General features: G+C 38.8%; 1 protein-coding gene across 3 annotated transcripts in view; it reads right to left on the bottom strand.

Moving 5' to 3' along the window:
- Positions 1-23,583, bottom strand: part of RB1CC1 (RB1 inducible coiled-coil 1) — a 158,558-nt gene that overhangs the window by 16,917 nt on the left and 118,058 nt on the right. For all 3 annotated transcript variants that reach the window (XM_074944388.1, XM_074944389.1, XM_074944390.1), the window contains 2 exons: positions 18,291-18,345; positions 15,470-15,517 (listed from right to left, as the gene is read on the bottom strand). In XM_074944388.1, coding sequence (XP_074800489.1) covers positions 15,470-15,517; positions 18,291-18,345 — 103 coding nt within the window. The remainder of the gene's footprint in view (positions 1-15,469; positions 15,518-18,290; positions 18,346-23,583) is intronic.

Raw genomic sequence — 23,583 nt, 5'->3', positions numbered from 1 at the left:
CTGCAGCTTCCACAGTATGCATCCGACGAAGTGAGCTGTAGCTCACGAAAGCTCATGCTCAAATAAATTGGTTAGTCTCTAAGGTGCCACAAGTACTCCTTTTCTGTAGTTAAGGACTTTTATGTCTATTTTTTCCACATTCACCCTCCTCAGTGATAACCCACCTCAAATTACGTTCTTGTACCTGGGTCCTGACCCAGTTCAACACAAATACTATTTATATTTTCCATTTCTGGTTGGCTACCTAACCCAACAAGCTTTGCTCACACACCTGCCAATGACAAAAGGGAGTCATTTCTCTGCAATTGGCAGATGCTTCACAAAGCCTGCTTGGCTGTAAATGCTGCATAAAAGATCTCCAGCTGCACAAAGCAGAGGTAGGATTTTTAAGGAAGCCTCAAACTTATTCTTCACAGGGAAGTCCACTAACATTCCATGACAAAGCTCTTATGGGCACTGGATTTTCACTTGCTTCAAGATACAACTTTTCATTTCCAACAAGAAAATAGACTGAAATACTAAATATTTAAACATTTTTATTATTTCACACTAAGAAAAATTCATAAATACCATAACTATCAGCTCTAACAAGCACTTTTCAGCTTCTCTCTAGATTGCACAACCCAGGTTTTATTGACCTTCAAAGCAATCCAGGTTCCCTCTCTCTACTTTATGTTTTTCATACGTCAAGATAGATATATATAGATAGATATATATAGATAGATAGATATTACAATAGCTGCATTAAATATGATACAATGTTTGTAGTTCACAGTACTACACATTATATAAGGCCAGGAAAATTATTTAACTGGTTCCCATTATTGAAGAAAGGTGATAACCTCTTCACAGTTAAAGCTACATGAATAACTTTCCATTATAAGCCTGATTTTGACTCTCAGTTCACTAAAACTAAACGAATTCACAGTAAGTTTCTGAAATTTCCTTCTCAGAAGAAACTTTCTTCGGACAGCCTGGGGTGAATGTGGGAGGAGGGCTCAAGCCATTTGTCAAATGACAGATAAGTCAGTTTGCCAAATTGCCAAAAAACTGCCCCAAATTCTTAATGCTTTGGATCATAGCTCTTAAACACAGATTGGCTAGGGAACTCCCAATTATTTTATTAGTACATTCACAGCAAAAACATTTCAACCAATCTCAAGGAAGCAGGTATGGGAAGAATAAGTACTTTTACCAATGTTAAAGTTTGTCTCCAACTATTTTAGAACAGTCGTAATTTGGAGGAGGAACCTGAAATCCCTAGGGTCAAAGAGATGTATTTTCTTGTTCCTCTCAAAAAAGTCAGCCAGATTTAGCCAAGTTCTAAACGTTACAGAAAATCGCCATTTGCACATATGCAAAAGAACCTCTTTTACACTTGCCCCTAAATTTTCCAGTCACACTACCAATCCCTCACCGCAGAACAGCCTTTTGGGCTAGGAACTAAACTTGGCTGATAGTGAATTTCTTTCCCCGAGTGGTATTTCTGTGCCCTTCTTAACACTTCCTGAACAAAGCCTTATATCTCTCTGCTAGGCCACAACATACTATTAGTGTCTGCATTTTGCACATGAGGTAACAAAGTCTTACGTCTTTTCTGGCAGAGGTGGGACTAGGACCCAGATCTTTCATAGGGCATGTCCATGTCAAATCAACTTAGCCAAACTCCCTTTGTGTTATATTTGTATTACCTAAAATCATCACTGATGAAGTTTGCAGATGAGTAGTAAATAATAGTGATCTGAAACACTTGGTAAGTGGGGTGCCAGTGAACAATATGCATGTTAATACAGACAAATGTAAGTTTCTACATCTAGGGACAAAGAATGTAGGCCATGCTTACATGATGGGAAGTAGTGACTCTGAAAAAAAACCTGTGGGAGAAGAGGGGGTCATGGTAGATAATCAGTGGAACATGAGCTTCCAACGTGAGGCTGTGGTCAAAACTGCTAATGCAATTCTTATAAACCAGGAAATCTCAAATAGGGGTAGGGAGTTTACTTTACTTCTGTATTTGGCACTGATCTGACCACTATTGGAATAGTGTGTCCAGTTCTGGTGTCCACAATTCAAGAGGTTGTTGATAAACTGGACAAGTTCAGAGAAGAGCTAGGAGAATGATTAAAATACTCCCATAGTGTAAGACCCAATCTGTTTTGTTTAACAAAAAGGGTAAGGAGTTACTTGGTTATAGTCAGGAAGGGTGCAGAAATTTGAAAATGGACTCTTCAATCTAGCAGACAAAGGCATAACAAGATCCAATGGTTGGAGGTTGAAGCTAGACAAATTCAGGCTAGAAACAAGGTACACATTTTTAACTGTGAAGGTAATTAACCACTGGAAGGATTTATCAATAGTTGAAGTGGATTCTCCTTGACTAGAAACTTTTCAATGAAGATTGGATGTTTTTCTAAAACGTATGCTCTAATTCAAATAGGAATTAATTCAGGGAAATCCTATGGCCTGTGTCATACATGAAGGCAGAGCAGATGATCACAGCGTTCTCTTCTGGCCTTATAAGCGACACTTTAACCACTACTGAACACTTCCTTTACTGAGCCAGAAACAGAACTTAGGAATGTTGAATCCCAACAGTACAATGCCATCTCGGAAAATTGTTCAAGACACTGGCAAAGTTTGTGACCTTATCTATTACTGCTACCAGTTATTTCTTTAATTGCAGTGGTACTAGAGGTCTGTGCCATATATACTGGGGAACCATAACAACGGACTACCTTTTTAAAAAACTTTAAATAGCTGTGTTCTAGTAAGGTTTTCCTAAGTAACTGATTCCTTTCCCTAGTGCTCATCCACCTTCTGGTTGGCACCAGAATTGCTCCGTATGCCTGCATAGGTGTTAAAACAGCTACTGTCTCCTTATTTGCCAAAACCACTTCTACAGTGTAGTTATACATTCTAATACAAATATATATGGCATGTTGAAAATTTGGTGACACAATACAATAAGCTAAAATAAATTAAAAAACACTGTACTTATTGCATTAGATAGTTGCATAATTAATTAAATTTATACCTTCCTTTTTAATGTATTCAAAGTAGTCACATAATTCCCAGTTTACTGCAGTAACTAGAATTAGACACCTTCCAACAAAATTAGAGTCCAGCTTGCCACAGAGTAAACATGGTCTTGCTTATACTGTTATGTACATTTTTTATTATTTTATTATTAACATTTTATTATTTAAAATTTGCCTTTTAATTTGACTAGGTGACCTTATTAAAGGTACAAGGGAGTGTCTAGAGCAGTGGTGGGCAACCTGCGGCCTACACGTGGCCTGTCAGGGTAATCCACTGGCGGGCTGCCAGACAGTTTGTTTACATTTGAACAGCTGCCTGCAGCTCCCAGTAGTCATGGTTCACTGCTCCTGGCCAATGGGGGCTGCAGAAAGTGGCGCAGGCTCCCATCGGCTGGGAACGGCAAACCTTGGCCACTGGGAGATGCGGCAGCCATGCAAATGTAAACAAACTGTCTGGCAACCCGCCAGTGGATTACCCTGACGGGTGACGTGTGGCCCGCGGGCCGCAGGTTGCCCACCACTGATCTAGAGGGTCTCTAAATGGCCTCTATCCTGCAAACATTTACATATGCAAGCAGTCCCACTGTGTTTACCAGTACTACTCACATGTTGTGTAAGTATTCACATGATAGGAACCTAACTCATTAGTCAGTAGACAAGTATGATGTATCCTATCAACAGCCTCCTCTTTAAAAAAGAACAAAACCCGGTATCCGTACTCTTTGCAAGTACGGAAGCCCCTTCATGACTAATTTCTCACATCACTCTTCTCCAAACTTTCTATTTCTGCACTTACTTTAAGATGAAGAGACCAAAGCTGAAAGCAGTGGAAAATACGCAAGCACTGAACTTTTAATAATGACATTTCCGGCATCATTCTCTTATACAGTCTAAAATCAGATTAATTTTGAGCACTGCTATACATGGGAGACAATGTCACCTATGAATCATCCACAATGCACAAATAAGTCTTTTTTCCCCCTGAAAGTTCACAACTAATTTGGAACCTATCAAATGTGTAAAAGTAGCTTAAATTGTTCTTCCCAGTTTGCCAAACTTGAAATATCTTGCAGAATTTGCAGTACTTGAGAAAGTTATCTAGTTATCTTCAGATTTGTAAAGCCAAAGCCTTACATTTCTTGGTCTTTTATATATGTAACATTTTATTCCTGTTTTAGTTTTAACATTTTCATATTTTAACAGTTTTCAGAAAATTTTAACCCTGTTAAGATAATTACTTAATTTTTGGTTTAAAACTGCTCAACATAGAGCAGGTTGACCACCACTGCTCTAGACACTCCACTGAACCTTTAATAAGGTCACCTGGTTTGGTTTAAAACTTCTTAATGCTGACAGACCCCAGTTGTCTGCAGGTGGGATTGAATCTGGGACCTCTGAAGCTTAGTGCATGAGTCTCTACTCCATGTTTAGCTAAGGCTGTAGCTCATTAATCTCTAAGTGGTCTAGGTGTCACTAGAGAGGGACAGAACACCACACCCAGCAGTCATGGATTACAACAGCATTTCTAATATATCCTTGTGAGATTCATAATCTAGACAAACAGTCTGACAACCTTTCAACAGAAAGAAAGAAAGAAAGAAAGAAAGAAAGAAAGAAAGAAAGAAAGAAAGAAAGAAAGAAAGAAAGAAAGAAAGAAAGAAAGAAAGAAAGAAAGAAAGAAAGAAAGAAAGAAAGAAAGAAACGTTTCTTATTGCCCAGTATTTCCAATTTTTTAAAATAACACTACCATTCTCTTTTGCCTTTATTGGTAATGTGAAAAATAATTAAAAATTACAATACTATCATTTCTTAAAAGGAGCACCTTCAGGTATTTATTTTGCTGCTGCTAGGGTAGACCGATACATTAACTTTAGTGAAAAGTGAAGTATTTAGTGTGTACATTATCTATTATACATAATACCTTAAATGTATGAATTCTCTATCTTAATGCAACAGCATCCAAGCAAAGAGGAGCATTAAAACATTACTGCAAACTCAGGTTTTACAAACAGATCAAGAAAAACATACTTTCCAGGTTTGTGCCTCTTGCAATTCAGGCAGAGAAGAACAATGGGAGGTGAACACTGAAGTAATTATTTGGTAAGAAACTTGGTGGGAACATGCTTACATTTCAAACTATAAACTCTGGCATAGTATCATATAGGCTCTCCAGTTTCTGTACCAGGGTGAAGCCGAGTAATAACATAACAGCCAGCATGATTTCCTAAAATAACAACTCTCAAATAAATCAACATGTCCTTTTTCAATATCTTTATATTTTTTTATCTGTAAATTGATACTTGTACTTACATGCATTAACCTCGGTTTACTACTGAGTTACCATTAATTCACAGAGCTCATTTTTTTGGCAGATGGCATAAAGGTTGGGAGCTATAGAGTTTCTACAGAGAAATTTCTGAAGTGGTGTACCAGGAATAGAACTAGTTGAAAAAATTTCCATCTAAATGATTGTCTGACAAAAATATCTTTTTCACAGAATTAAAATCTTCTGTGAAAAAAATTCAGTGTTGCTGAAAAACTTTGATTTTCCATCAGGAAAATCAAAGTAACAGCTGCCTGCCTGGAAGACTTTTATCAATTTCACTTTCTGCAAAGTAAAATTGACAAAAGCTTTCCCAGGTGCTCTGACTCCCCAGAAACTCCTCCCCTGCAGAGTACCCTTCCAGCATTCATGGCTCTGGGGCAACCCCACCATGCCAGAGGTTCCAGGTTCTCTGCCATGGTGCATCTCACTACTATTCCATTTCAAATAAATAAATAAATAAAAACAGTCATTAGCTTTTCTTAATCACCATCTTTTTTTTCCCCCCCCCCAAATGTGGTTGGGCAAACAAGTTAAAGGAGACTCAAATACATCAAGTATGCATGGGTAGTGCCGCAGAGGAAGACAAAATGCAAGACAAAGTAATAATTTTCAGATCAGACTAGTTTTTTAACTCAAAAAGTATTCTGTAACAAAAACAAGTTTGTAAAGTATGACGAACCTTTGTAACTCTCCTTTGTCCTCACAATAAATCTTACAATTTTCAAATCAAACCAATTTTCCAAGACAAGGTTATAGTGAGATAAACCAGGGTTTTATAATTGAAAGGTGGTTGCAAACCAGTGGTGTATGCAGAAATTAAAATATGACCCCTTTTGGAGGGACACATTCTGTTGTTCTCCACTCCAGGACCTTGCTCTCCCCCCTCTGCACCCGGTTTCAGGAAGAGCTCGCTGCTCCCCACTGCCCCAGCCCTGAAAGGAGCTAGCTCGCTCTTTCCCCTGCCCCGACCAAAACAGAAGATTGCTCCCCTCTCCCTCCCGCCTCAATTGCAAACTTAACATGAAAAAGCTACCATTTCACCATAATGGTAAATTTCTGGCTCCTTTGCCCTCCAGAAGTTTTGATCAGAGTAATTGTTGGCTATTGATGATCCTGTCAGGTTAAAAAACATGTCTGCACTGCAAGTCATGGGTGAAATTCTGTGCTGGGCATCTATAAGACATCTCTGTCCACTTTCCTGATTCTGGGCTGCTCCAGGGCTAGAGTGGCCTGTGGCATAATTTACTATGAACAGCAGCACTGCCCACAATCTCTGCAGTTCTATATGCTATAGCCCTGTCCTGACATGCCCTTCCACTCCCAGAAACCCACTCCAGCAAGTCTCCCTATGCCAGGACTTGCAAGGAGACCTTCAGAGAACATAGTCTGGCTGTATTACTCAAGCCTGGTCTACCCTTAAAAATTAGATTAACCTAGTTATGTTGCTTTTGGCTGTGAAAAATGTTGTGCCCTGAGCACAATAGTTAGGTAGACCTAACCTCTGGTGTAGAGGTGGCTAGAGCAACTGAAATCTTCCGTTGACCTAGTTACCACTTCTCAGAGAAGTGGATTAACTACATCATTGGAAAAACCCCTTTCATCGATGTAGGAAACATCTACAGCTACAGTGCTCCAGAGGCACAGCTGCAGCACCGTAGTTATGCTGTTATAGTGTAGACATAGCCTCAGTTCCTGTACTGGGGGAATTCTCCTTTGGGGCTGGAACTAATGCCCGGTGGGCTTTTTTACCTGGCATACATGGACGGAAACAGGTGTGAGAATCTCACCCAAACCTTCCAAATCTTAGAATTCTTCCAGGCAGTTAAGTGTGAAATGGTAAACCATTAAATGCCTTCTCTTGGGTCTGGAATGAGTTGCAAATGTCCCATGAATGAACCAGCCCTGTTTTGGCAGTGAGAATAGGAGGTCTGTAGACACCTTGTACAACAGCAAGTATTTGTCAATCTATTTTTAATCTCTCCTGAGCACCAGGATTTAGTTCAGGCAAGCCCCTTGCAGCATGCAATCAGTAAAAGAGAATTATATATTTATATTTTGCTTTTTTGGTCAGCCTATTTTATATTTGTTAGATTGGACCACTAGTTTGTTCCCTAGAAAAGGAAACGGTCTCCTCAGCTGTTCAATCCTTGTTAGAGAACATACTTCACAGCTTGCCCAGCCTTCATTCTCAGCCTCACCATCTGCAGGGCTATCACGGACAGGTTATAATGTGAAATTTAGACTTCCATAAATGACATGATTTCTCAGCAAACTGTGGGTCAATGTTTATGACAAGTTCTCCTAACATATACTTCTATTCATCTGAATTTATTTATATCCACAAATATACCTAAATCATCAAGTAACTTCTGGACTTCTCCACCTCACAAGCATACTTCATACTTGCAACACTCTAGCTAGAAAGGCCAGGTAAATATGCAAGTTTTATTTATCTGGAAAAGTAGCTAAATGCAACAAAATATTCCTATTTTTGTAACTAATAGATATTACTCCTTAGTTCTTCCAGCACCTGTCTTGCAACTATTTTACTGCTACCAGTTCCTTAAACCAAGTGGATTCCTCCCCCCCCCCGACCCCCCCCCCCAATAAAACTGTTAGCTCCAAGTGTTTGGTCACCTTTCCCAATTCCCAAACAGATATTTTTAACTTTATTGATGCACTGATGTAAAATTAGATTAATGCAGTGCTGATTCAGGCCCTTGTGTAATAACTTTTCATTGAAATGGTGCTCAAAATTGGACATAGAACTGAAAGTCATCTTGTTAACTAGCTCTAGAGTTCTAAGTCACAAGTAATAGGAATAAATTCAATGGGGTATGGATTGTCTTAAGGGATTTGTAATAAGATATGAGGCCTTTCACGAGACTGTAGGTTCCAAATCTGATTCAACTTACTAGTTACCAAAAATTATTACCCTCTGATGGCTGTTCAGTGACCCATGTGAAATATAACTCATACAGTAGAGCCTCAGTGTTACAAACACCGGAGTTATGAACTGACCAGTCAACGGCACACCTCATTTGGAACCAGAAGTACGCAATCAGGTGGCAGCAGAGATTCTTCCCCCCCACCCAAAAAACCCCCACCCCAACCAAGTACTGTTGTGACTGGGGTTCTAGTGGGGAGCCAGCTGTGGTCACTCAATTAGGGTGAACTGCAAAGAATGGGGCAGTCAATCCCCCAAAAGCTGGAGGATATTCCTGCTTCAACCACCATTCCAGGGGACATGAGTCCATGCTGATGACAGGTTCTGCTCGATAACAATCTAAAGCTGTGCGGACTGAGGCATGTTCATCTTCATTATCTGAATCAGATGCCACCAGCAGAAGGCTGACTGTTTCTTTTTTGATGATTCGGGTTCTGTAGTTTATGCATCGGAGTGTTGTTCTTTTAAGACCTCTGAAAGCATGCACCACACCTCGTCCCTCTCAGATTTTGGAAGGCACTTCAGATTCTTAAACCTTGGATCGAGTGCTGTAGCTATCTTTAGAAATCTCAAATTGGTACCTTCTTTGTGTTTTGTCAAATCTGCAGTGAAAGTGTTCTTAAAATGAACACCATAGTGCTGGGTCATCATCTGAGACTCCTATAACATGAAATACATGGCAGAACGCAGGTAAAACAGAGCAGGGGACACACAATTCTCCCCCAAGGAATTCAGTCACAAATTTAATTAATGCATTATTTTTTTTAACAAGCATCATCAACATGGAAGCATGTCCTCTGGAATGGTGGCTGAAGCATAAAGGGGAATACGAATATTTAGCATATCTGACATGTAAATACCTTGCAATGCCAGCTACAAAAGTGCCATGCAAATGCCTGTTCTTTCTGGTGACATTGTAAATAAGAAGAGGACAGCATTATCTCCTATAAATGTAAACAAACCTGTTTGTCTTAGTGACTGGCTGAACAAGAAGTAGGACTGAGTGGACTTGTAGGCTCTAAAGTTTTAGATTGTTTTGTTTTTGAGTACACTTATGTAACAAACAAAAATCTACATTTGTAAGTTGCACTTTCACAACAAAGAGATTGTACTATAGTTCTTCTATGAGGTGAATTGAAAAATACTATTTTGTTTATCATTTTTACTGTGCAAATATTTGTAATAAAGATTAATATACTCTTTGATTCCAATTACAGATATTGTAACAGAATACAATATATATGAAAATGTAGAAAACATCCAAAATATTTCATAAATTTCAATTGGTATTCTATTGTTTAATAGTGTGATTAAAACTGTGATTAATCATGATTAATTTTTTTATCGCGATTAATTTTTTTTAATCGCATGAGTTAACTGTGATTAACTGACAATCCCTAAATACAACATACCAACATTGTTATAAACTGGATAGATTCTATCCCCATCTTTGTTGTTGAGAGGAGCTGGCTTTCCAGTATGATACAGTTCCTGTGGTTCCTTCATTCGAGTTGGAGCTTAAGTCTGTCCACTTTTGCCTTAGCTTTTAATTCCTGCAATCTAATATATGCCATTTTTTGTTCATGTTCAAAACACAGGCGTTCTCTTTCAGCAGCTTCTCTTTCCAATCAGCTATTTTTTGTTCATGTTCAAACTGTTGGTTTCTCACTGCAAGCATTTTCGCTAGGTCTGCTTTCTTATCACTGGCAATTAACAGATTTTTCATTTCCTGCTCTGGAGCTTTTTTCTTAAAAGACAACCCCCCCCCCCCCGTGAGCACAATTCTTCCAGGATTTTTCTGTTAGGATTTTGATCATGGACCACTCACTGTAACTGATTTTTAACCCTTAAACGCTCCAATATAAAAATTAATTTTTTGACAAGTGTGGGGTTCTGATCCAAAAACCCAATTAACCTGTGGTAAGGTAATGTGTATCCTGCTGAGTACGCCTCTGTGACCGGGGTCCTAGTGGGGAGCCAGCTGTGGTCACTCAATTAGGGTGAACTGCAAAGAATGGGGCAGACAATCCCCAAAAAGCTGGTGGATATTCCAATACCTAGATTTACCAAGACAGCATAAAACAGCTTATTTATTACCTTACTGGTTACTCAGAAGTCCAAACAACACAGTTCCCTTAAAGTGATCCAGCCTCAGGCCTCCATCCAGTACCTAAGTCAAATATGATGTTTTCTGAAAATCTTATTTCATCATATAAAAGAAAAGGTTCTACCAATCCCAAAGGACTGGACACATTACCTCCCAGAAAGGAGTAGTTGTGGCACCTTAGAGACTAACAAATTTATTTGAGCATAAGCTTTCGTGAGCTACAGCTCACTTCATCAGAGGCATTCAGGCTTATGCTCAAATAAATTTGTTAGTCTCTAAGGTGCCACAAGTACTCCTTTTCTTTTTGCGAATACAGACTAACACGGCTACTACTCTGAAACCTGTCATTACCTCCCAGGTTACTGAATATTCCAGATCTTACCCAAATACACACTACAGCCAATTCTTATTAAACTAAAATTTATTAAAAAACAAAAGAGAGTATGGTTAAAAGATCAATATACATATAGACATGAGTTCAATTCACTGAGGTGCAGATTCATAGCAAAGATGGTGGGCTTTGTAGCTGCAAAGAGTTCTTTCAGAAATAGTTCACAGGTTACAGTCCAATGTCCAAATAACATATTCAAGTCGTACCAGCGTACCTGGGACCTCAGTCTTGCGACTCAAACTTCCCCAGATGAAGCTTAAGCAGATCCAAGATGACAGAATCAGGACCCAAGGATCTTTTATACAATTTCATGTCTTTTGACAAGTTGGGAGTTCAAAAGGAAATTAGCATGACTATGAAGGAGGTCCATCACCGGTACCTTAGCTACAGATTTAACATAAGGCAATTTGCTTGTTCCTCCACCATTCACAGATTATTTGCTATACATTTCAAAGAGAGATGAATACAGAGATAGCCCGTGTTTACAATTCATTTAAATGATAGGATGTTCTTTTGACCTCTGAATTATCAGAATACAGCATACAGGGACTGTTGATTACATTGTCCACCCTACTCATACATATGTAAAAAACAAACATTATCTCCCCACATGTCTGTTGAGGGTTATTTATTTTGCAGGATCTTTAACCCTTTCTAGCCATGCTGTCACAACTGTGTTAAATGTAAACTACTAAAAAAACCAAAGGGAAAGTTTAAAAAAAGATTTGACAAGGTTTCTGTGCTTGTTTCATTTAAATTAAGATGGTTAAAAGCAGAATATTTTTCTGCATAGTAAGGTTTAAAGCTGTATTAAGCCAATGTTCAGTTGTAAACTTTTGAAAAAACAACGATAATGTTTTGTTCAGAGTTACAGACTCTCTATTCCACTCTGAGGTTCTACTGTAGTCTCATTAATTCCTAGAAAACAACTGTCCACATAAAAAGCTTCCAAATTGGCACGAAGACTGGCAATCTCAACAGTGAGGCCAAAAAATGAATAGGTCATAAAGAACATTATTCCTTCTCATGTTCAGAGGACTTCTCTCCAGCTCACTGCTGAAGCATGCTGCTAAGAAGAATTTGTAGAGAAGCAAGCCCAGGTGCAATGGGGTCAGGAACCAAGGCTTTAACTTATGTACAGCTCTAACAAGAATTAATGAACTACCACTTCTTGATAGGTTTCAGAGTAACAGCCGTGTTAGTCTGTATTCGCAAAAAGAAAAGGAGGACTTGTGGCACCTTAGAGACTAACCAATTTATTTGAGCATGAGCTTTCGTGTCACATCACTTCTTGATGTGACACTGGCATGACTAAATTTTGCCTAATCAGGGATCCGATCACTCATTAGTGAGTAACCCCTTATGAACAGTGGCTTTTTTTTTTTTGTCCCTAGCACAGTGACTTCCAAATGACAATTTCCTCTGAAGCAAACAAATTTCATTATCTAATTATGTTTTTTTTAAAAAAAGAAATGAGGGGAACAATTAATAAATTGAAGAGATTCACCTGTACAAAACGGTTTATATATTGGGACATTGTTTAAATCTTTCCTTCCTGCCCCCAACACACACACACACACACACACACACAGTTCTACATTAGTTAAGTCATACCAAAGTTTTATTAGCTATTTCACAGTAAGCTTTCTATTTCTTGCCTGAGGATCTCTGCACTTGTGAAAGAGTCTTACATCTGCTATTTTATGCCGAAATGAACATTAGCAGATGAGAAGTTTTGAGGTTTGGTTTACCAGAGTGTTCCTAGCATTAATTAAAACAAACTATTCAGATGGAAACGGTAATTTAATCATGACACAAGTAGGCATGACTTTGAAATCCAGTCTTTACCAGACTGTTACAAAAGTGTTAAGAAGGTTCAGTTCTCAAACTACTGAAGACAACAAAAGACAGTGGTAGCAACTCTTGGTGGAATGTCCTCAGGTGTCATCCCATCACACAAAGCACCTCCATGTCTACATGAATATAATGCTGTTGAAGAGGAAAGGCAGTGAGATGCATTTTCCCCTCTCAAGAACTGAGCGTACTGCTATTTCATTGCTCCCTTCTGTTGTTCTGGGAGCTTCAGCATATGAACTTTGATCTCCCAATGTGTCCGCATGATGCAATAACCAACTTGCCAGCACAGCTTTAGGGTCCTGTACTTCCATCTCCTGTTTGGTCAGGAGGGGCAAACAAAACTATATAAAGGGACAGAAGCCCACAAGCCTGCAGAAGCAGGAAGAGGGGTCACTAGGATATACTCCCTGGATGCTTGAGCCCATGGAAAACCCACTGCTCCCTTTAAAGACAGGCTAGTAACTGAGTAGAGAGCTCCTGCACCCCTCCAGTAGGAATTGCTTTTCTATACAGTTCTGTAGTCAACTCCAGACGTGATCAATCCCATTAGTATACAGCGAGAATTTACAGAGGCCCCTGAAGAACCAACCATTGTTGCTATCCTAACAAGTCAATTTTAGTGTTTCAGTAACACAATAGGTAATACACATTAGGATGTATAATCAAGACTTTTTTTTTTTTAAAGGGGGCAAAAATTAGAAAAAAATACTCTCTACAATGTGTGAGGAATTTAGATCGGCAAAGTATACCATAATTACCAGCAATTGGTTACATCAGACCACAAAGGTGCATAGTACTTCACAAACCCAGAGTAATGTATTTCAGTTCATACATCATTTGTGAAGATATTCCCAATCTTGATGGCTGGATTGTGTCTTTAAACCACAGCCTTGCATTGGCAGGAGGCGGAGAGGCTGTGTAACAGTGGAGCAACAGCATCACTATCCTTTCAAAGAAGTGCAGCATCTACTCCTTTCTAGCCCAGCCAGCTGTGTCCTCACTCTGCACCTCTTTGTCCCACTAAGGAAGCTAGTTCCACTGATGGCATTAGCAAAGAGCAATGACTCCACTATTCAGCCACAGTTCTACCCTGTCCCCGTCTGGTGCACCTATGCAGGTCCAGCTGTAATCTGGCTCCAATGATACATATTTATCCAGACTTCAAAATAAATTACACATTAATCTCTTCGGCCTTAAGGAAAGAAAAAGTAAATAACTGGACAAAGTAAATTAGAAAAGAAACTGAAGATATCCATTGTTTTATCAACCAGCTATATCACAGCTGCCTTTTTAAATGTAGATGTTTTTCCTATACGTTGTTTCTAGTTCTTGCCATATGCTATAATTAATATCAATTGAACTCACAAGAAAAAGAATGAGGTGTATTATGCAATTGCTTGCAACAAAAAAGTTTAAATATAGCTATACAAGAGAAATTTAAGTCATATAGAAACAACTATATGTCATCAAGTACAGACTGGGACATTTTTGTTGTTGCTGAAGAACTCATGAACTTGAGTAAGCTCACCAGAATTAAAGAATTCAAGTTACCCAACCAAATTCTCCTCTCTCCCCCCTACAACTAAGAAAAAATAATTTAAGAAACCGCAATTTAAGCTTCCACTTCACTATGGATATCTGAGCATGGTCCCCTGGGGACTGTCTTTCCCTCTCCAGTAGCCAGGAAATGAAAGATGTAGGTACAGGCAGATCCTCATTCTGCTTTGGAAGGGGAAATCACACAGTGGACTCTGAATGCTTGATATGAAGCAGATTTAAATATATATTCTGCAAACTCCAAAATTATGAAGATTTGTCTCAATTTGCACTGCTTTATTTTGTTGCCAGATAGTAACCAGGAAATTCAGAAAGACAATCTTCCTCCACGAGAAATCACGTACTTAAAATCTGTCTTGCTTCTTTAGGCCAATGTTCTCTAACCTTGTCAAGCACCCAAGACCAACCTCCCATCTTCTTGTGGTACTTACCCCAACTTGAGCACTTTTTTTCACCTACTCTCCTAAACTGAAATCTGAACAGTTGTTTGAATTGCATGCCCCCATTAGGGTGACCAGAGGTCCTGATTTTATAAGGACAATCACAATATTTGGGGCTTTGTCTTATATAGATGCCTATTACCCCTCACCTACGGTCCCGATTTTTCACCCTTGCTATCTGGTCACCTTAACCCCCATATAATTCATGTGGGTTGCAGTCTGACTTACCCACATGTTCCATCTGAATTATATGGCAAGCTGTTATGTCTCCTGTCTCATTTCCATTCCCTCACATGGCTCTAATCTCCCTTTTGAGTAAATTTATTTATTTTTTAAAAAGCTAATATAGTCCATAAGCCATCTGAATCATTTTTTTTCAAAAGGTAACTATTAAATGGCTATTAGTTGTACAAATGCCTGATGTGCATGTGTGCATGCATTTTTGCAAGTTTACCTTATTAAACATGTGACCCTTGGAGTTAATGCTTTTGCCTGGTCTTTTCAAAAGACTGGTTTGGCTTGTATGCTTTGTGAGAGTAAAAGTCTCCCTTTGCTTTCCCCTCACCCCGCTGCCTCCAAGTTTTCTTCTATGGAAAAAAATGCCCTTGCCCCAACAACGAAATAACATCTTATATGGAATTAGATTACTCCTGATTGCCATTTTTTTCTTTTCCTTGCTTTGTTCTACTTTGCATGTAAAACTCTAAGGTGTGCAGAGAATTACTAGAGTTTACATTTTTAAAATTCTTGTTTATTTTTTAAAAAAGTATTTTATGGACAAGTGCACAAATATTTAATGTACTTACCAATCTTTGATTTAATCGCTTATTTTCCTCTTCTTTAAGTTGTAGTGTCTGTAGGAGACAGTAATCTAAAATGAATAACCAGTTTAATATTTATGTTCATTATATAGCATAAACCTGTAATAAATACCAAATAGTTGAACACTGCACTGTCCATGAACAAACTTTTTGTTGTAGGTTTCAGAATTTTAAGAAAACGTTTATAACAGGAGTGGCCAACTTGAGCCTGAGAAGGAGCCAGAATTTACCAATGTACCTTGCCAAAGAGCCACAGTAATACATCAGCAGCCCCCCATCAGCTCCCCACTCCCAGTGCCTTCTGCCCACTGGCAGCCCTGCCGATCAGCGCCTCTCCCTCCCTCCCCACACCTCCCAATCAGCTGTTTCATGGCATGCAGGAGGCTCTGGGGAGGGAGGGGGAGGAGCGAGGGCATGGCAGGCTCAGGGGAGGGGTGGAATGGGGGGCAGGGCCTGTGGCAGAGCCAGGGGTTGAGCAGTGAGCACCCCGCAGCACATTGGAAAGTTGGCGCCTGTAGCTCCAGCCCCAGAGTTGGTGCCTATACAAGGAGCCGCATATTAACTTCTGAAGAGCCACATGTGGCTCCGGGGCCACAGGTTGGCCACCCCTAGTTTATAATCTCCTCATAAACAAAAGGGTACAGACATTTAAAGGTTGAAAAAACCTGGCAGCCACCATGATGCTGCTGAGCCCACTGTCAAGCTACTGGGGGAAGTGTCATATCCCTGCTCTTACTACAGTTTAACCATGAAACAGAGATAATCTGATTGATTCTACTGAACTAGAAGCTGGTGTGAAGCTCAAAATAGAATTTTAAGTGAAGTAAAAACGAAGCCTGAAGAAGAGAAAGGAAGGCAGCTGGAATGGGACTGGAGACAAAAAAAGGAAATAGGAACCTTTCAGACTTATACTTTAAAGAAAAAAAACCTAATCAATTAAAAACAGCAGATATTTTTGATGATGTTCCCAGTTCACCAGTGAGAGTAGCTACACAGTTGTGACTTCACCGACACAGTCCAATCAGTGAGAAATCAGTTCAAAGCAGTACTCGAATACAAAATACAACACACAGAAGAATGACTTACAAAGGGAAAATAATCTAATTTCCTGATCTGTGAACTGAAATTCTAGACTAAAACACTGCATTTAAAAAAAAACACACAAAATAATTGGACTGCATTATAAGAAACACTTACTGTTCTACTGTCAGTTTTTTATTTTTGTTTTTTAAAGAACTGTCACACCAAGGTTATAGTACATTAGACTTTTAATTAAGATGATATAAATTAACACAGTGCTAGAGAAGTGGATGAAATCCTTTTACTTTGTTTCTTCTGAAATTAGTTTCAAGCATTTCTCATACTTCATGTCTCAGTGTTTTAATTGCCTTGTTTTGAAAACAGTAAATATGTCTTAGATTGATATGTGAAAAGAAAAATTGGTCTGCAATAACTTGCATGGAATTTATTTAATCTCTGAATTATTTCCTTTATTACTACTATAAAGATCCATTATTCTCTAGGAAACCCAGATGTTCCCACTGGTTAATTTCTTGGTTAATTTTCTGCTATAAAAACAAACAAAACAGTGAACATTCATATAAAGCCTGCTTTACATGTTACGTAAAGTGTAAGTGGTCCTTAAAGACGGAATAAATTATATATAGACTCACTTTCAGATCCTGTACACTAAGAGAATAGTGTGAATTAGTCTTAATGTAAATGAAAATCAATCCCATTATTCCATGGTGTGACAGGGTCAGGCCAGATGGCTATAGGAGAGTAATAGAAGGCAGATATATTAGCCCCAGGCTAAGTAGATCCCTTTTCCCTGGGTAAGGTAACAGGCAAGGTTTTTTTTTTTTTTTTTTTTTTTTTTGGAGAAAAATGTCTTTAATTGTAACTCATAAAATACGGAACAGATTTAATTGACAGTCACCAGAAAATTCAATCTTTACCCACGGATTTAAGTTTGGTGAAGGTACTGTGACAGGGTCGGGCCAGATGGCTATAGGAGAGTATTAGAAGGCAGATATATTAGCCCCAGGCTAAGTAGATCCCTTTTCCCTGGGTAAGGTAACAGGCAAGGTTCCAGAACAATCAGGAACCTTCTGGAGACAATTAAGACAGGCTGATTGGCTGCAGGTGTTCTAATCAAGAAGCTCTTAGAATCAATTAAGGCAGGCTAATCAGGGCACCTGGGTTTAAAAAGGAGCTCACTTCAGTTTGTGGTGCGTGTAAGGAGCTGGGAGTAAGAGGCACTAGGAGCTGAGAGTGAGAACGTGGACTGTTGGAGGACTGAGGTGTACAAGCATTATCAGACACCAGGAGGAAGGTCCTGTGGTGAGGATAAAGAAGGTTGTTGGGAGGAGGCCATGGGGAAGTAGCCCAAGGAGTTGTAGCTGTCGCACAGCTGTTCCAGGAGGCACTCTAGACAGCTGCATTCCATAGGGCCCTGGGCTGGAACCCGGAGTAGAGGGTGGGCTTGGGTTCCCCGCAAATCCTCCCAACTCCTGGTTAGACACAGGAGGAGTCGACCTGGACTGTGGGTTCAGAAAAATGGCCAAGCTGAGGGCTGCCGTGAAGCTCCAAGGTGAGCAAATTCGCCAATAAGCGCAAGACCCACCAAGGTAGAGCAGGAACTTTGTCACAATGGATAAAGCACTTTCCTTTGCAAATACTCATGTGCACCAGAATTTAATAATCATTTACTCCATCATAACTTTACGCATGTACTAGTCAGCTTCAAAGCACTTTACACACCATTAAGTTGCTGAATGAATATAATAGAAGAGAATCTACTCACTCTTTCTAACAACATTATCCTCTGTTTTTCTTCAGACAACATCTGGATGTTTTCACTAAGGACAAAAGAAAAACATTTGAGAGGTTAAGAAAATATGAAATAATGCAGTTTTCTCTTTTCCAAAATGTTTATCTACTGAAAGTTACTGTTTTACGGCTGTATGTCCTGTTTTATTTGTGCTATTTAAAAAGAAATATATAACAAAAATCATATAAAATTTGAGGTTATTGTTTGAAATACTCAAATATACTTGAATGCAAAATTGTCCATTTTAATGGCAAATACCACATGCTGCTGTCCTTCTCATGATGCAAGAATCAATATAGCTACCTTGCTGTTTTTTCTTGGTATATGCACCAGCATTACCATTTCTTAGTTTTCCATTACCATTTCTTAGTTATTATGGTGTGTTCAAGTTAAATGGAAAATTTAGTACCCAGGAATTTCCTTTCTGGGTTTAACTTCTGTCAGTCACTAATGGGTAGTGTTGTGTCTTGGTCTATGTGGATCTCAAAGGCTTCTAAGAGATTCTAGAGAAGTCCAGCCCAAAGCAAAGCCCCTCATTTCTACATGCTAGAACTCATTTCTATATGCTATAACTCTTCCAGAGCTGTAGAAAGACAAATTAGTAAGAAATAAAACCAATTATAATTAAAACTAACATTTTCACCCATAAGGAGAGAGGACTGCTCAATAGAATCACTTCCTGGCTCCCAATATGAAGACAATATGGGCAGGTCAGATTGTGTGAGATGTTAACTTTCTTTCTGGAATTATCAGACACTAAATTTTAAGATTCTGAATCCTAACATAACCCAAGGTATGGAGAGTAATGAGCAAAACAACATAGTAGCAAGAAGGGGGGGGGGGAGTTAATACAGATTAGAAGTACCTTGATCTATACATTCACTGGGAACTGGTTCTGGCAGCATCTTCCTACCAAAAGGTACCAAGTAGTCCATTTTGCAGTCTTTGAAAAAGATCTTAACAAACACCTGCAAAGACATTTTTTCCCCCAAGATGGTATAATAGAAGATGTGGAATGAACTCTAAATCCCTCAGTAACTAGCATGTCAGATGGTTTACATGATTCGACGATATAATTTTTTTTTCTCCACCTGTCCAGAGTAGCTTTAGATGCTCAGAGGCCTGGGCGCATCTGGCAAAAAGAGATGACTATAGATGTTGACTTCAAGATTGATTGCATGTTCTTGGAATATACTTCGGAATGCTGCAAGCACATCTAAATTTATGTTAAAGTCTGTACTCTGTGGAATGTTGAGTGTTTGAGTAGGTGGAAGAAAAGAATTTCCTGAGAAATACAGAAAGTAGAATCCAACTGTGTTAGGAATTATTCTGGCATCCTGATCATCATTTTTTCATCGAACAAACACAACAGCATCCCAGAATTTAGAGAATCACCAGTTTGAGACTAAGACTATAAAAGAGATGATAGAGACTAATTAACAGGTCTTTATAGACAGAGATTATGCTTCAAAAGGTGCTGTTGTGACAGCGTGTAAAACAAGAGGCTAATCCTATTTTTGAAAAACCAATCTTGCTGTTTTGAAAAGTCTTATTACTCTGGGCTATAAGATGATGTGGGTGTGCTTTCCATTCAGAGAGGCTTGTACCAGCACAGCACTCAAGGATTCGTTAGCTGAACTGGGGAGCCTGTCAATACATTCTACATCACTGTCCATCATTCTAATGGAGAATTACTTGAGGGATGAAACTTGACATCATGCCATACCTGGTGAGTGGTTCCAGATGCTCAATAAAAATATCTGTAGCTCTCTTATATATAGCTTCACCCAGGATGGGATGTCTTATGGACACCCACTAATTTTGTGTTGATGGAAGCAAGCCCCACTTGATCAGGATCACCATCTCTCTTGCAAAGGCAGCTACCATCACTCCAACCTTGGGTAAAAGTGTTGGGTTCCCTAACTTTGTAAAATGTTATGGTCCTTTTGCTAAGGATTTCCCATGTTAGGAGGGTTATTCCATTCCTCTTGAATAAAATCCTTGAATGAAGGGCCCTGTCTCATTTACATTTTGAAAGGAATTATTTAAGCAGTAGGGTACTTTTTTTGTTTCCTGCTTTTTTAACTCTGTCAGTTGTGACTATCACATTGTAACATACTGTCTCAAACGGTCAAGAAGAACAAAATGTTTCCTAATTTTCTTTGATGACCGTTCATGGCTAGATTGGAATCAGGGAAAGAGGATCAATGTTGACTTGGATATTCTATTTTCCTTTGCAGCCCGTTGGTCTCAGATTCTTGACTGAATTATTTGCACAAGGAAAAGAGAACCTCTTGTGTCCTCCGCTGTTCTGAGAAATTTGCTTGGGCCATGGGGATTCTCTCTCTCTCCACCTTAACATTTGGGACACGAAGCCCTACTGGAATTTTTTCTACCTACCCCCAAAAAACAAAATAACCCTCCTGAGATTAATTTGAGGGGCTAGAAGCCACTACGGGACCGGTGGAGGTGAGGAGAGAGAAAAAATGAGACCTAGGATATTTTGAGAGATCCTCATTTCTGTGGTGTGTATGTGTTTGAGTGATTTATGCCCTGAATGGGCAGGGGAGATCTCTGCCTTGTAAATATATGGCTCCTGGTGGTCTATGTTCTTTCTGTTCCTGAAAGGGAGGAAGGGCTGGTCAGAGCCTGGATGCCTGGCGGCTGAAGCTCGGAGTCCTGAGCTTTTAGTTAAATGGTTTTCCAACTATTTAACAGTACCCACTGTGTACTAGTGGGTACTAATTTTTTTTTTTTCCCCAAAATATAAGTCACTTAGCTGCAGACTTTACTAAAATACTTTGCTGCGCAGTTTTGTTGGAGACTGAGAAAGCCAGTCAGTTTTTTGGGGTAAAATGATAAGTTATGCATATTAGTGAGGTTTTACTGTAGATTCATTTTCAATCGTATGGAAACCATTCATGGAACATATTCTTAGTAACACTACCAACACTAATCATTGGAAAAGGAAATATACTGGTTAATAAAACAATACTTACCTAACCAAAGGAAAGAAATGTCATTTCACAATCCCCCTTTAATGTGTTATTTATAATTAATTTGAATTTGTTTTAAGAGATAAATAAGGGGGAAAAAAGAGACTACCAAAAGTACCTGAAAGTAAGACTCAAAATCACTCCCCAGGTCACCGCAAAATTTCTTGGGAGTTTAGATTCCAATTTCCTGTAAACCTGGTGGTAAAAAGGGTACTTAAAAGGAATAGGAGAGTCTAGTGGCTTTATAGATTAGTTTGAAGAAAACATTCCATCTATGAGAAGATGAAGAATGTACAAAGATGCTCATGGGAAGAGTGAACAAGTAGGTGGACAAGTCTGATATCACTGGTGGAGAGAGGAGGAACAGGCAACTTGATAAAATACAAGCAAAGAAGCAGGTACAGGTAGAGATGTGAAGCACCTTAATGGGGAAGAACAAGAATTAGACATTATGGAAAAGGGAGAACCACAGAAAGCATTTAAAAAGTAGGGGGGGGGACAATCGGAAGAATGGTTAAGAAAGATTATTTTAGCAGGGGTGGGAGAGGGAGAAGAGAAGAAATATGGATAGAAACACAATTACTTTCCTTCTTCAACTTCATAGTAGTTTCCCTCCCTGCATGCCCTCCCCCCGAACTTTGCATTAGACTTTAAAGAAAAACAAAACTACTGACTGCTTAAAATGAGTGCTTTTTCTGAGAAACACTGATACATTTTTCACTAAATTTGGACCCAACTTTTGGACACTATATTCATTTCTTATCTAACATGGGAACATGCTCTCCAATAATAATTTATTAGCTATAGCCTCTGTCAGTGAAAGATAAGTAAGGCAACCGTACGTTGACAGTGTCAAAGATCTACATAATAAAAACTGTGGTGTTGTTTTGAAGTTTTTTTTAAATTATACTCTCCCATTTTAATGCTAATTGTAATGTTTAGATAATTCAGAGGAAAACTAGTTGTTAGTGATGAACACTTTTTTTTCCACCTGTAAAAACAACTTACTTATTTTAATTACTAACAAAAACAAACTAGTCCTTTTTCCAGTGCTGCATATAAAAATAGATTACTTTGATTTTAATGAAGTATATAGGAAACTGATAAACCATATAGAAAGTGTTCAGGAAAGAATATTAGAAATCATTGTAAAATTCAGAAGAAACAGTAATTGTCAAAATGAGGAAGATGCAGGAAATCCAGATTCAAGACTGAACCTGTAACCTTAATTCACTCTGTGCTGAAAGAATCGCCCCACTGATGCTAGGGCCTTAGAGGGGACCACTACAACTGCAATTTTTAATAAAGAACATCAAAATTAAAAAAGAATAATTAGTCATGGAAATGAATGAGAGCTGAGAACTGTTGTCATTTACTGAAATAGACTAACACCTCTTTAGTTAGCATTTCTTCAGTTAACTGTGAAATAAGCTGCATTTAAGAGAAATTTCTTTCAAAGCAAATTTTAATCAGAGAGACCATAGAAGCTCATAACAATGTAAAAAACAATACATTTTAGAGATTGCAGAAACTATTTCAGAAAGGTTGTGGTCTCCAGTTTATGTGGCTTCTGCATGACGAACATTTGCTATGAATGGTTAAGAACTATCAAATTCTGAATATCTGAAGTTTGTAAGACTACTATAAATAGAAAAATGACAGGACTGAAAGGATTAAAAAGGGAAAACTGCTACAATTCCAGGTTCCTGAATTTTTTTCCAATAATGGGGATAAATCTTAAGAAGGAGGGTCTTGAACAGGCGCCTTCATCCATTTGCTATTGCTTGGCTTCATCATCTCTCCTAAACACCCAACATGCATGACCATCTCACCTACCACTGGTGATTCAATAACTTTCCTATGACAACTACAGCAATTGTTTACATGGAAAAATAATGAGAGCAACATATACGTGTTTTACATTCTTTTAATGTTATTTAGCAGTTGCAAACAAGGAGCCAGCACCATATACTCAGCCAGTTCTCCACAGATCACCAGAATGCACGCGCTGGGGTTTTTGTCTGGACTGGCAGGAAAAACGGGTAATGGCTCCTTTCATGGTCTTGTCCCCCACTCAGGGCTAAGAGATGGGGGAGAAACACCTAAACTGATGGGGCTCAAGTAAGACAGTGGCCCCTGTGCATCTGGAGAAGAGTATATGAGCCCTGTTCCTTTGGCCAGAGACCCCTCTTGCATCCAGTTTAGTAGTTCCCACTACTGGGATTAAGGTAGGACCATGTTTTTTGGTTTGCTGTGTGCATTACTTTATT

The sequence above is a fragment of the Natator depressus genome, chromosome 2 (assembly GCF_965152275.1).
Source record: "Natator depressus isolate rNatDep1 chromosome 2, rNatDep2.hap1, whole genome shotgun sequence".
Classification (NCBI taxonomy): domain Eukaryota; kingdom Metazoa; phylum Chordata; order Testudines; family Cheloniidae; genus Natator; species Natator depressus.
Note: the sequence above shows the minus strand (reverse complement) of the source record. Positions and strands in the feature narration are given on the sequence as shown.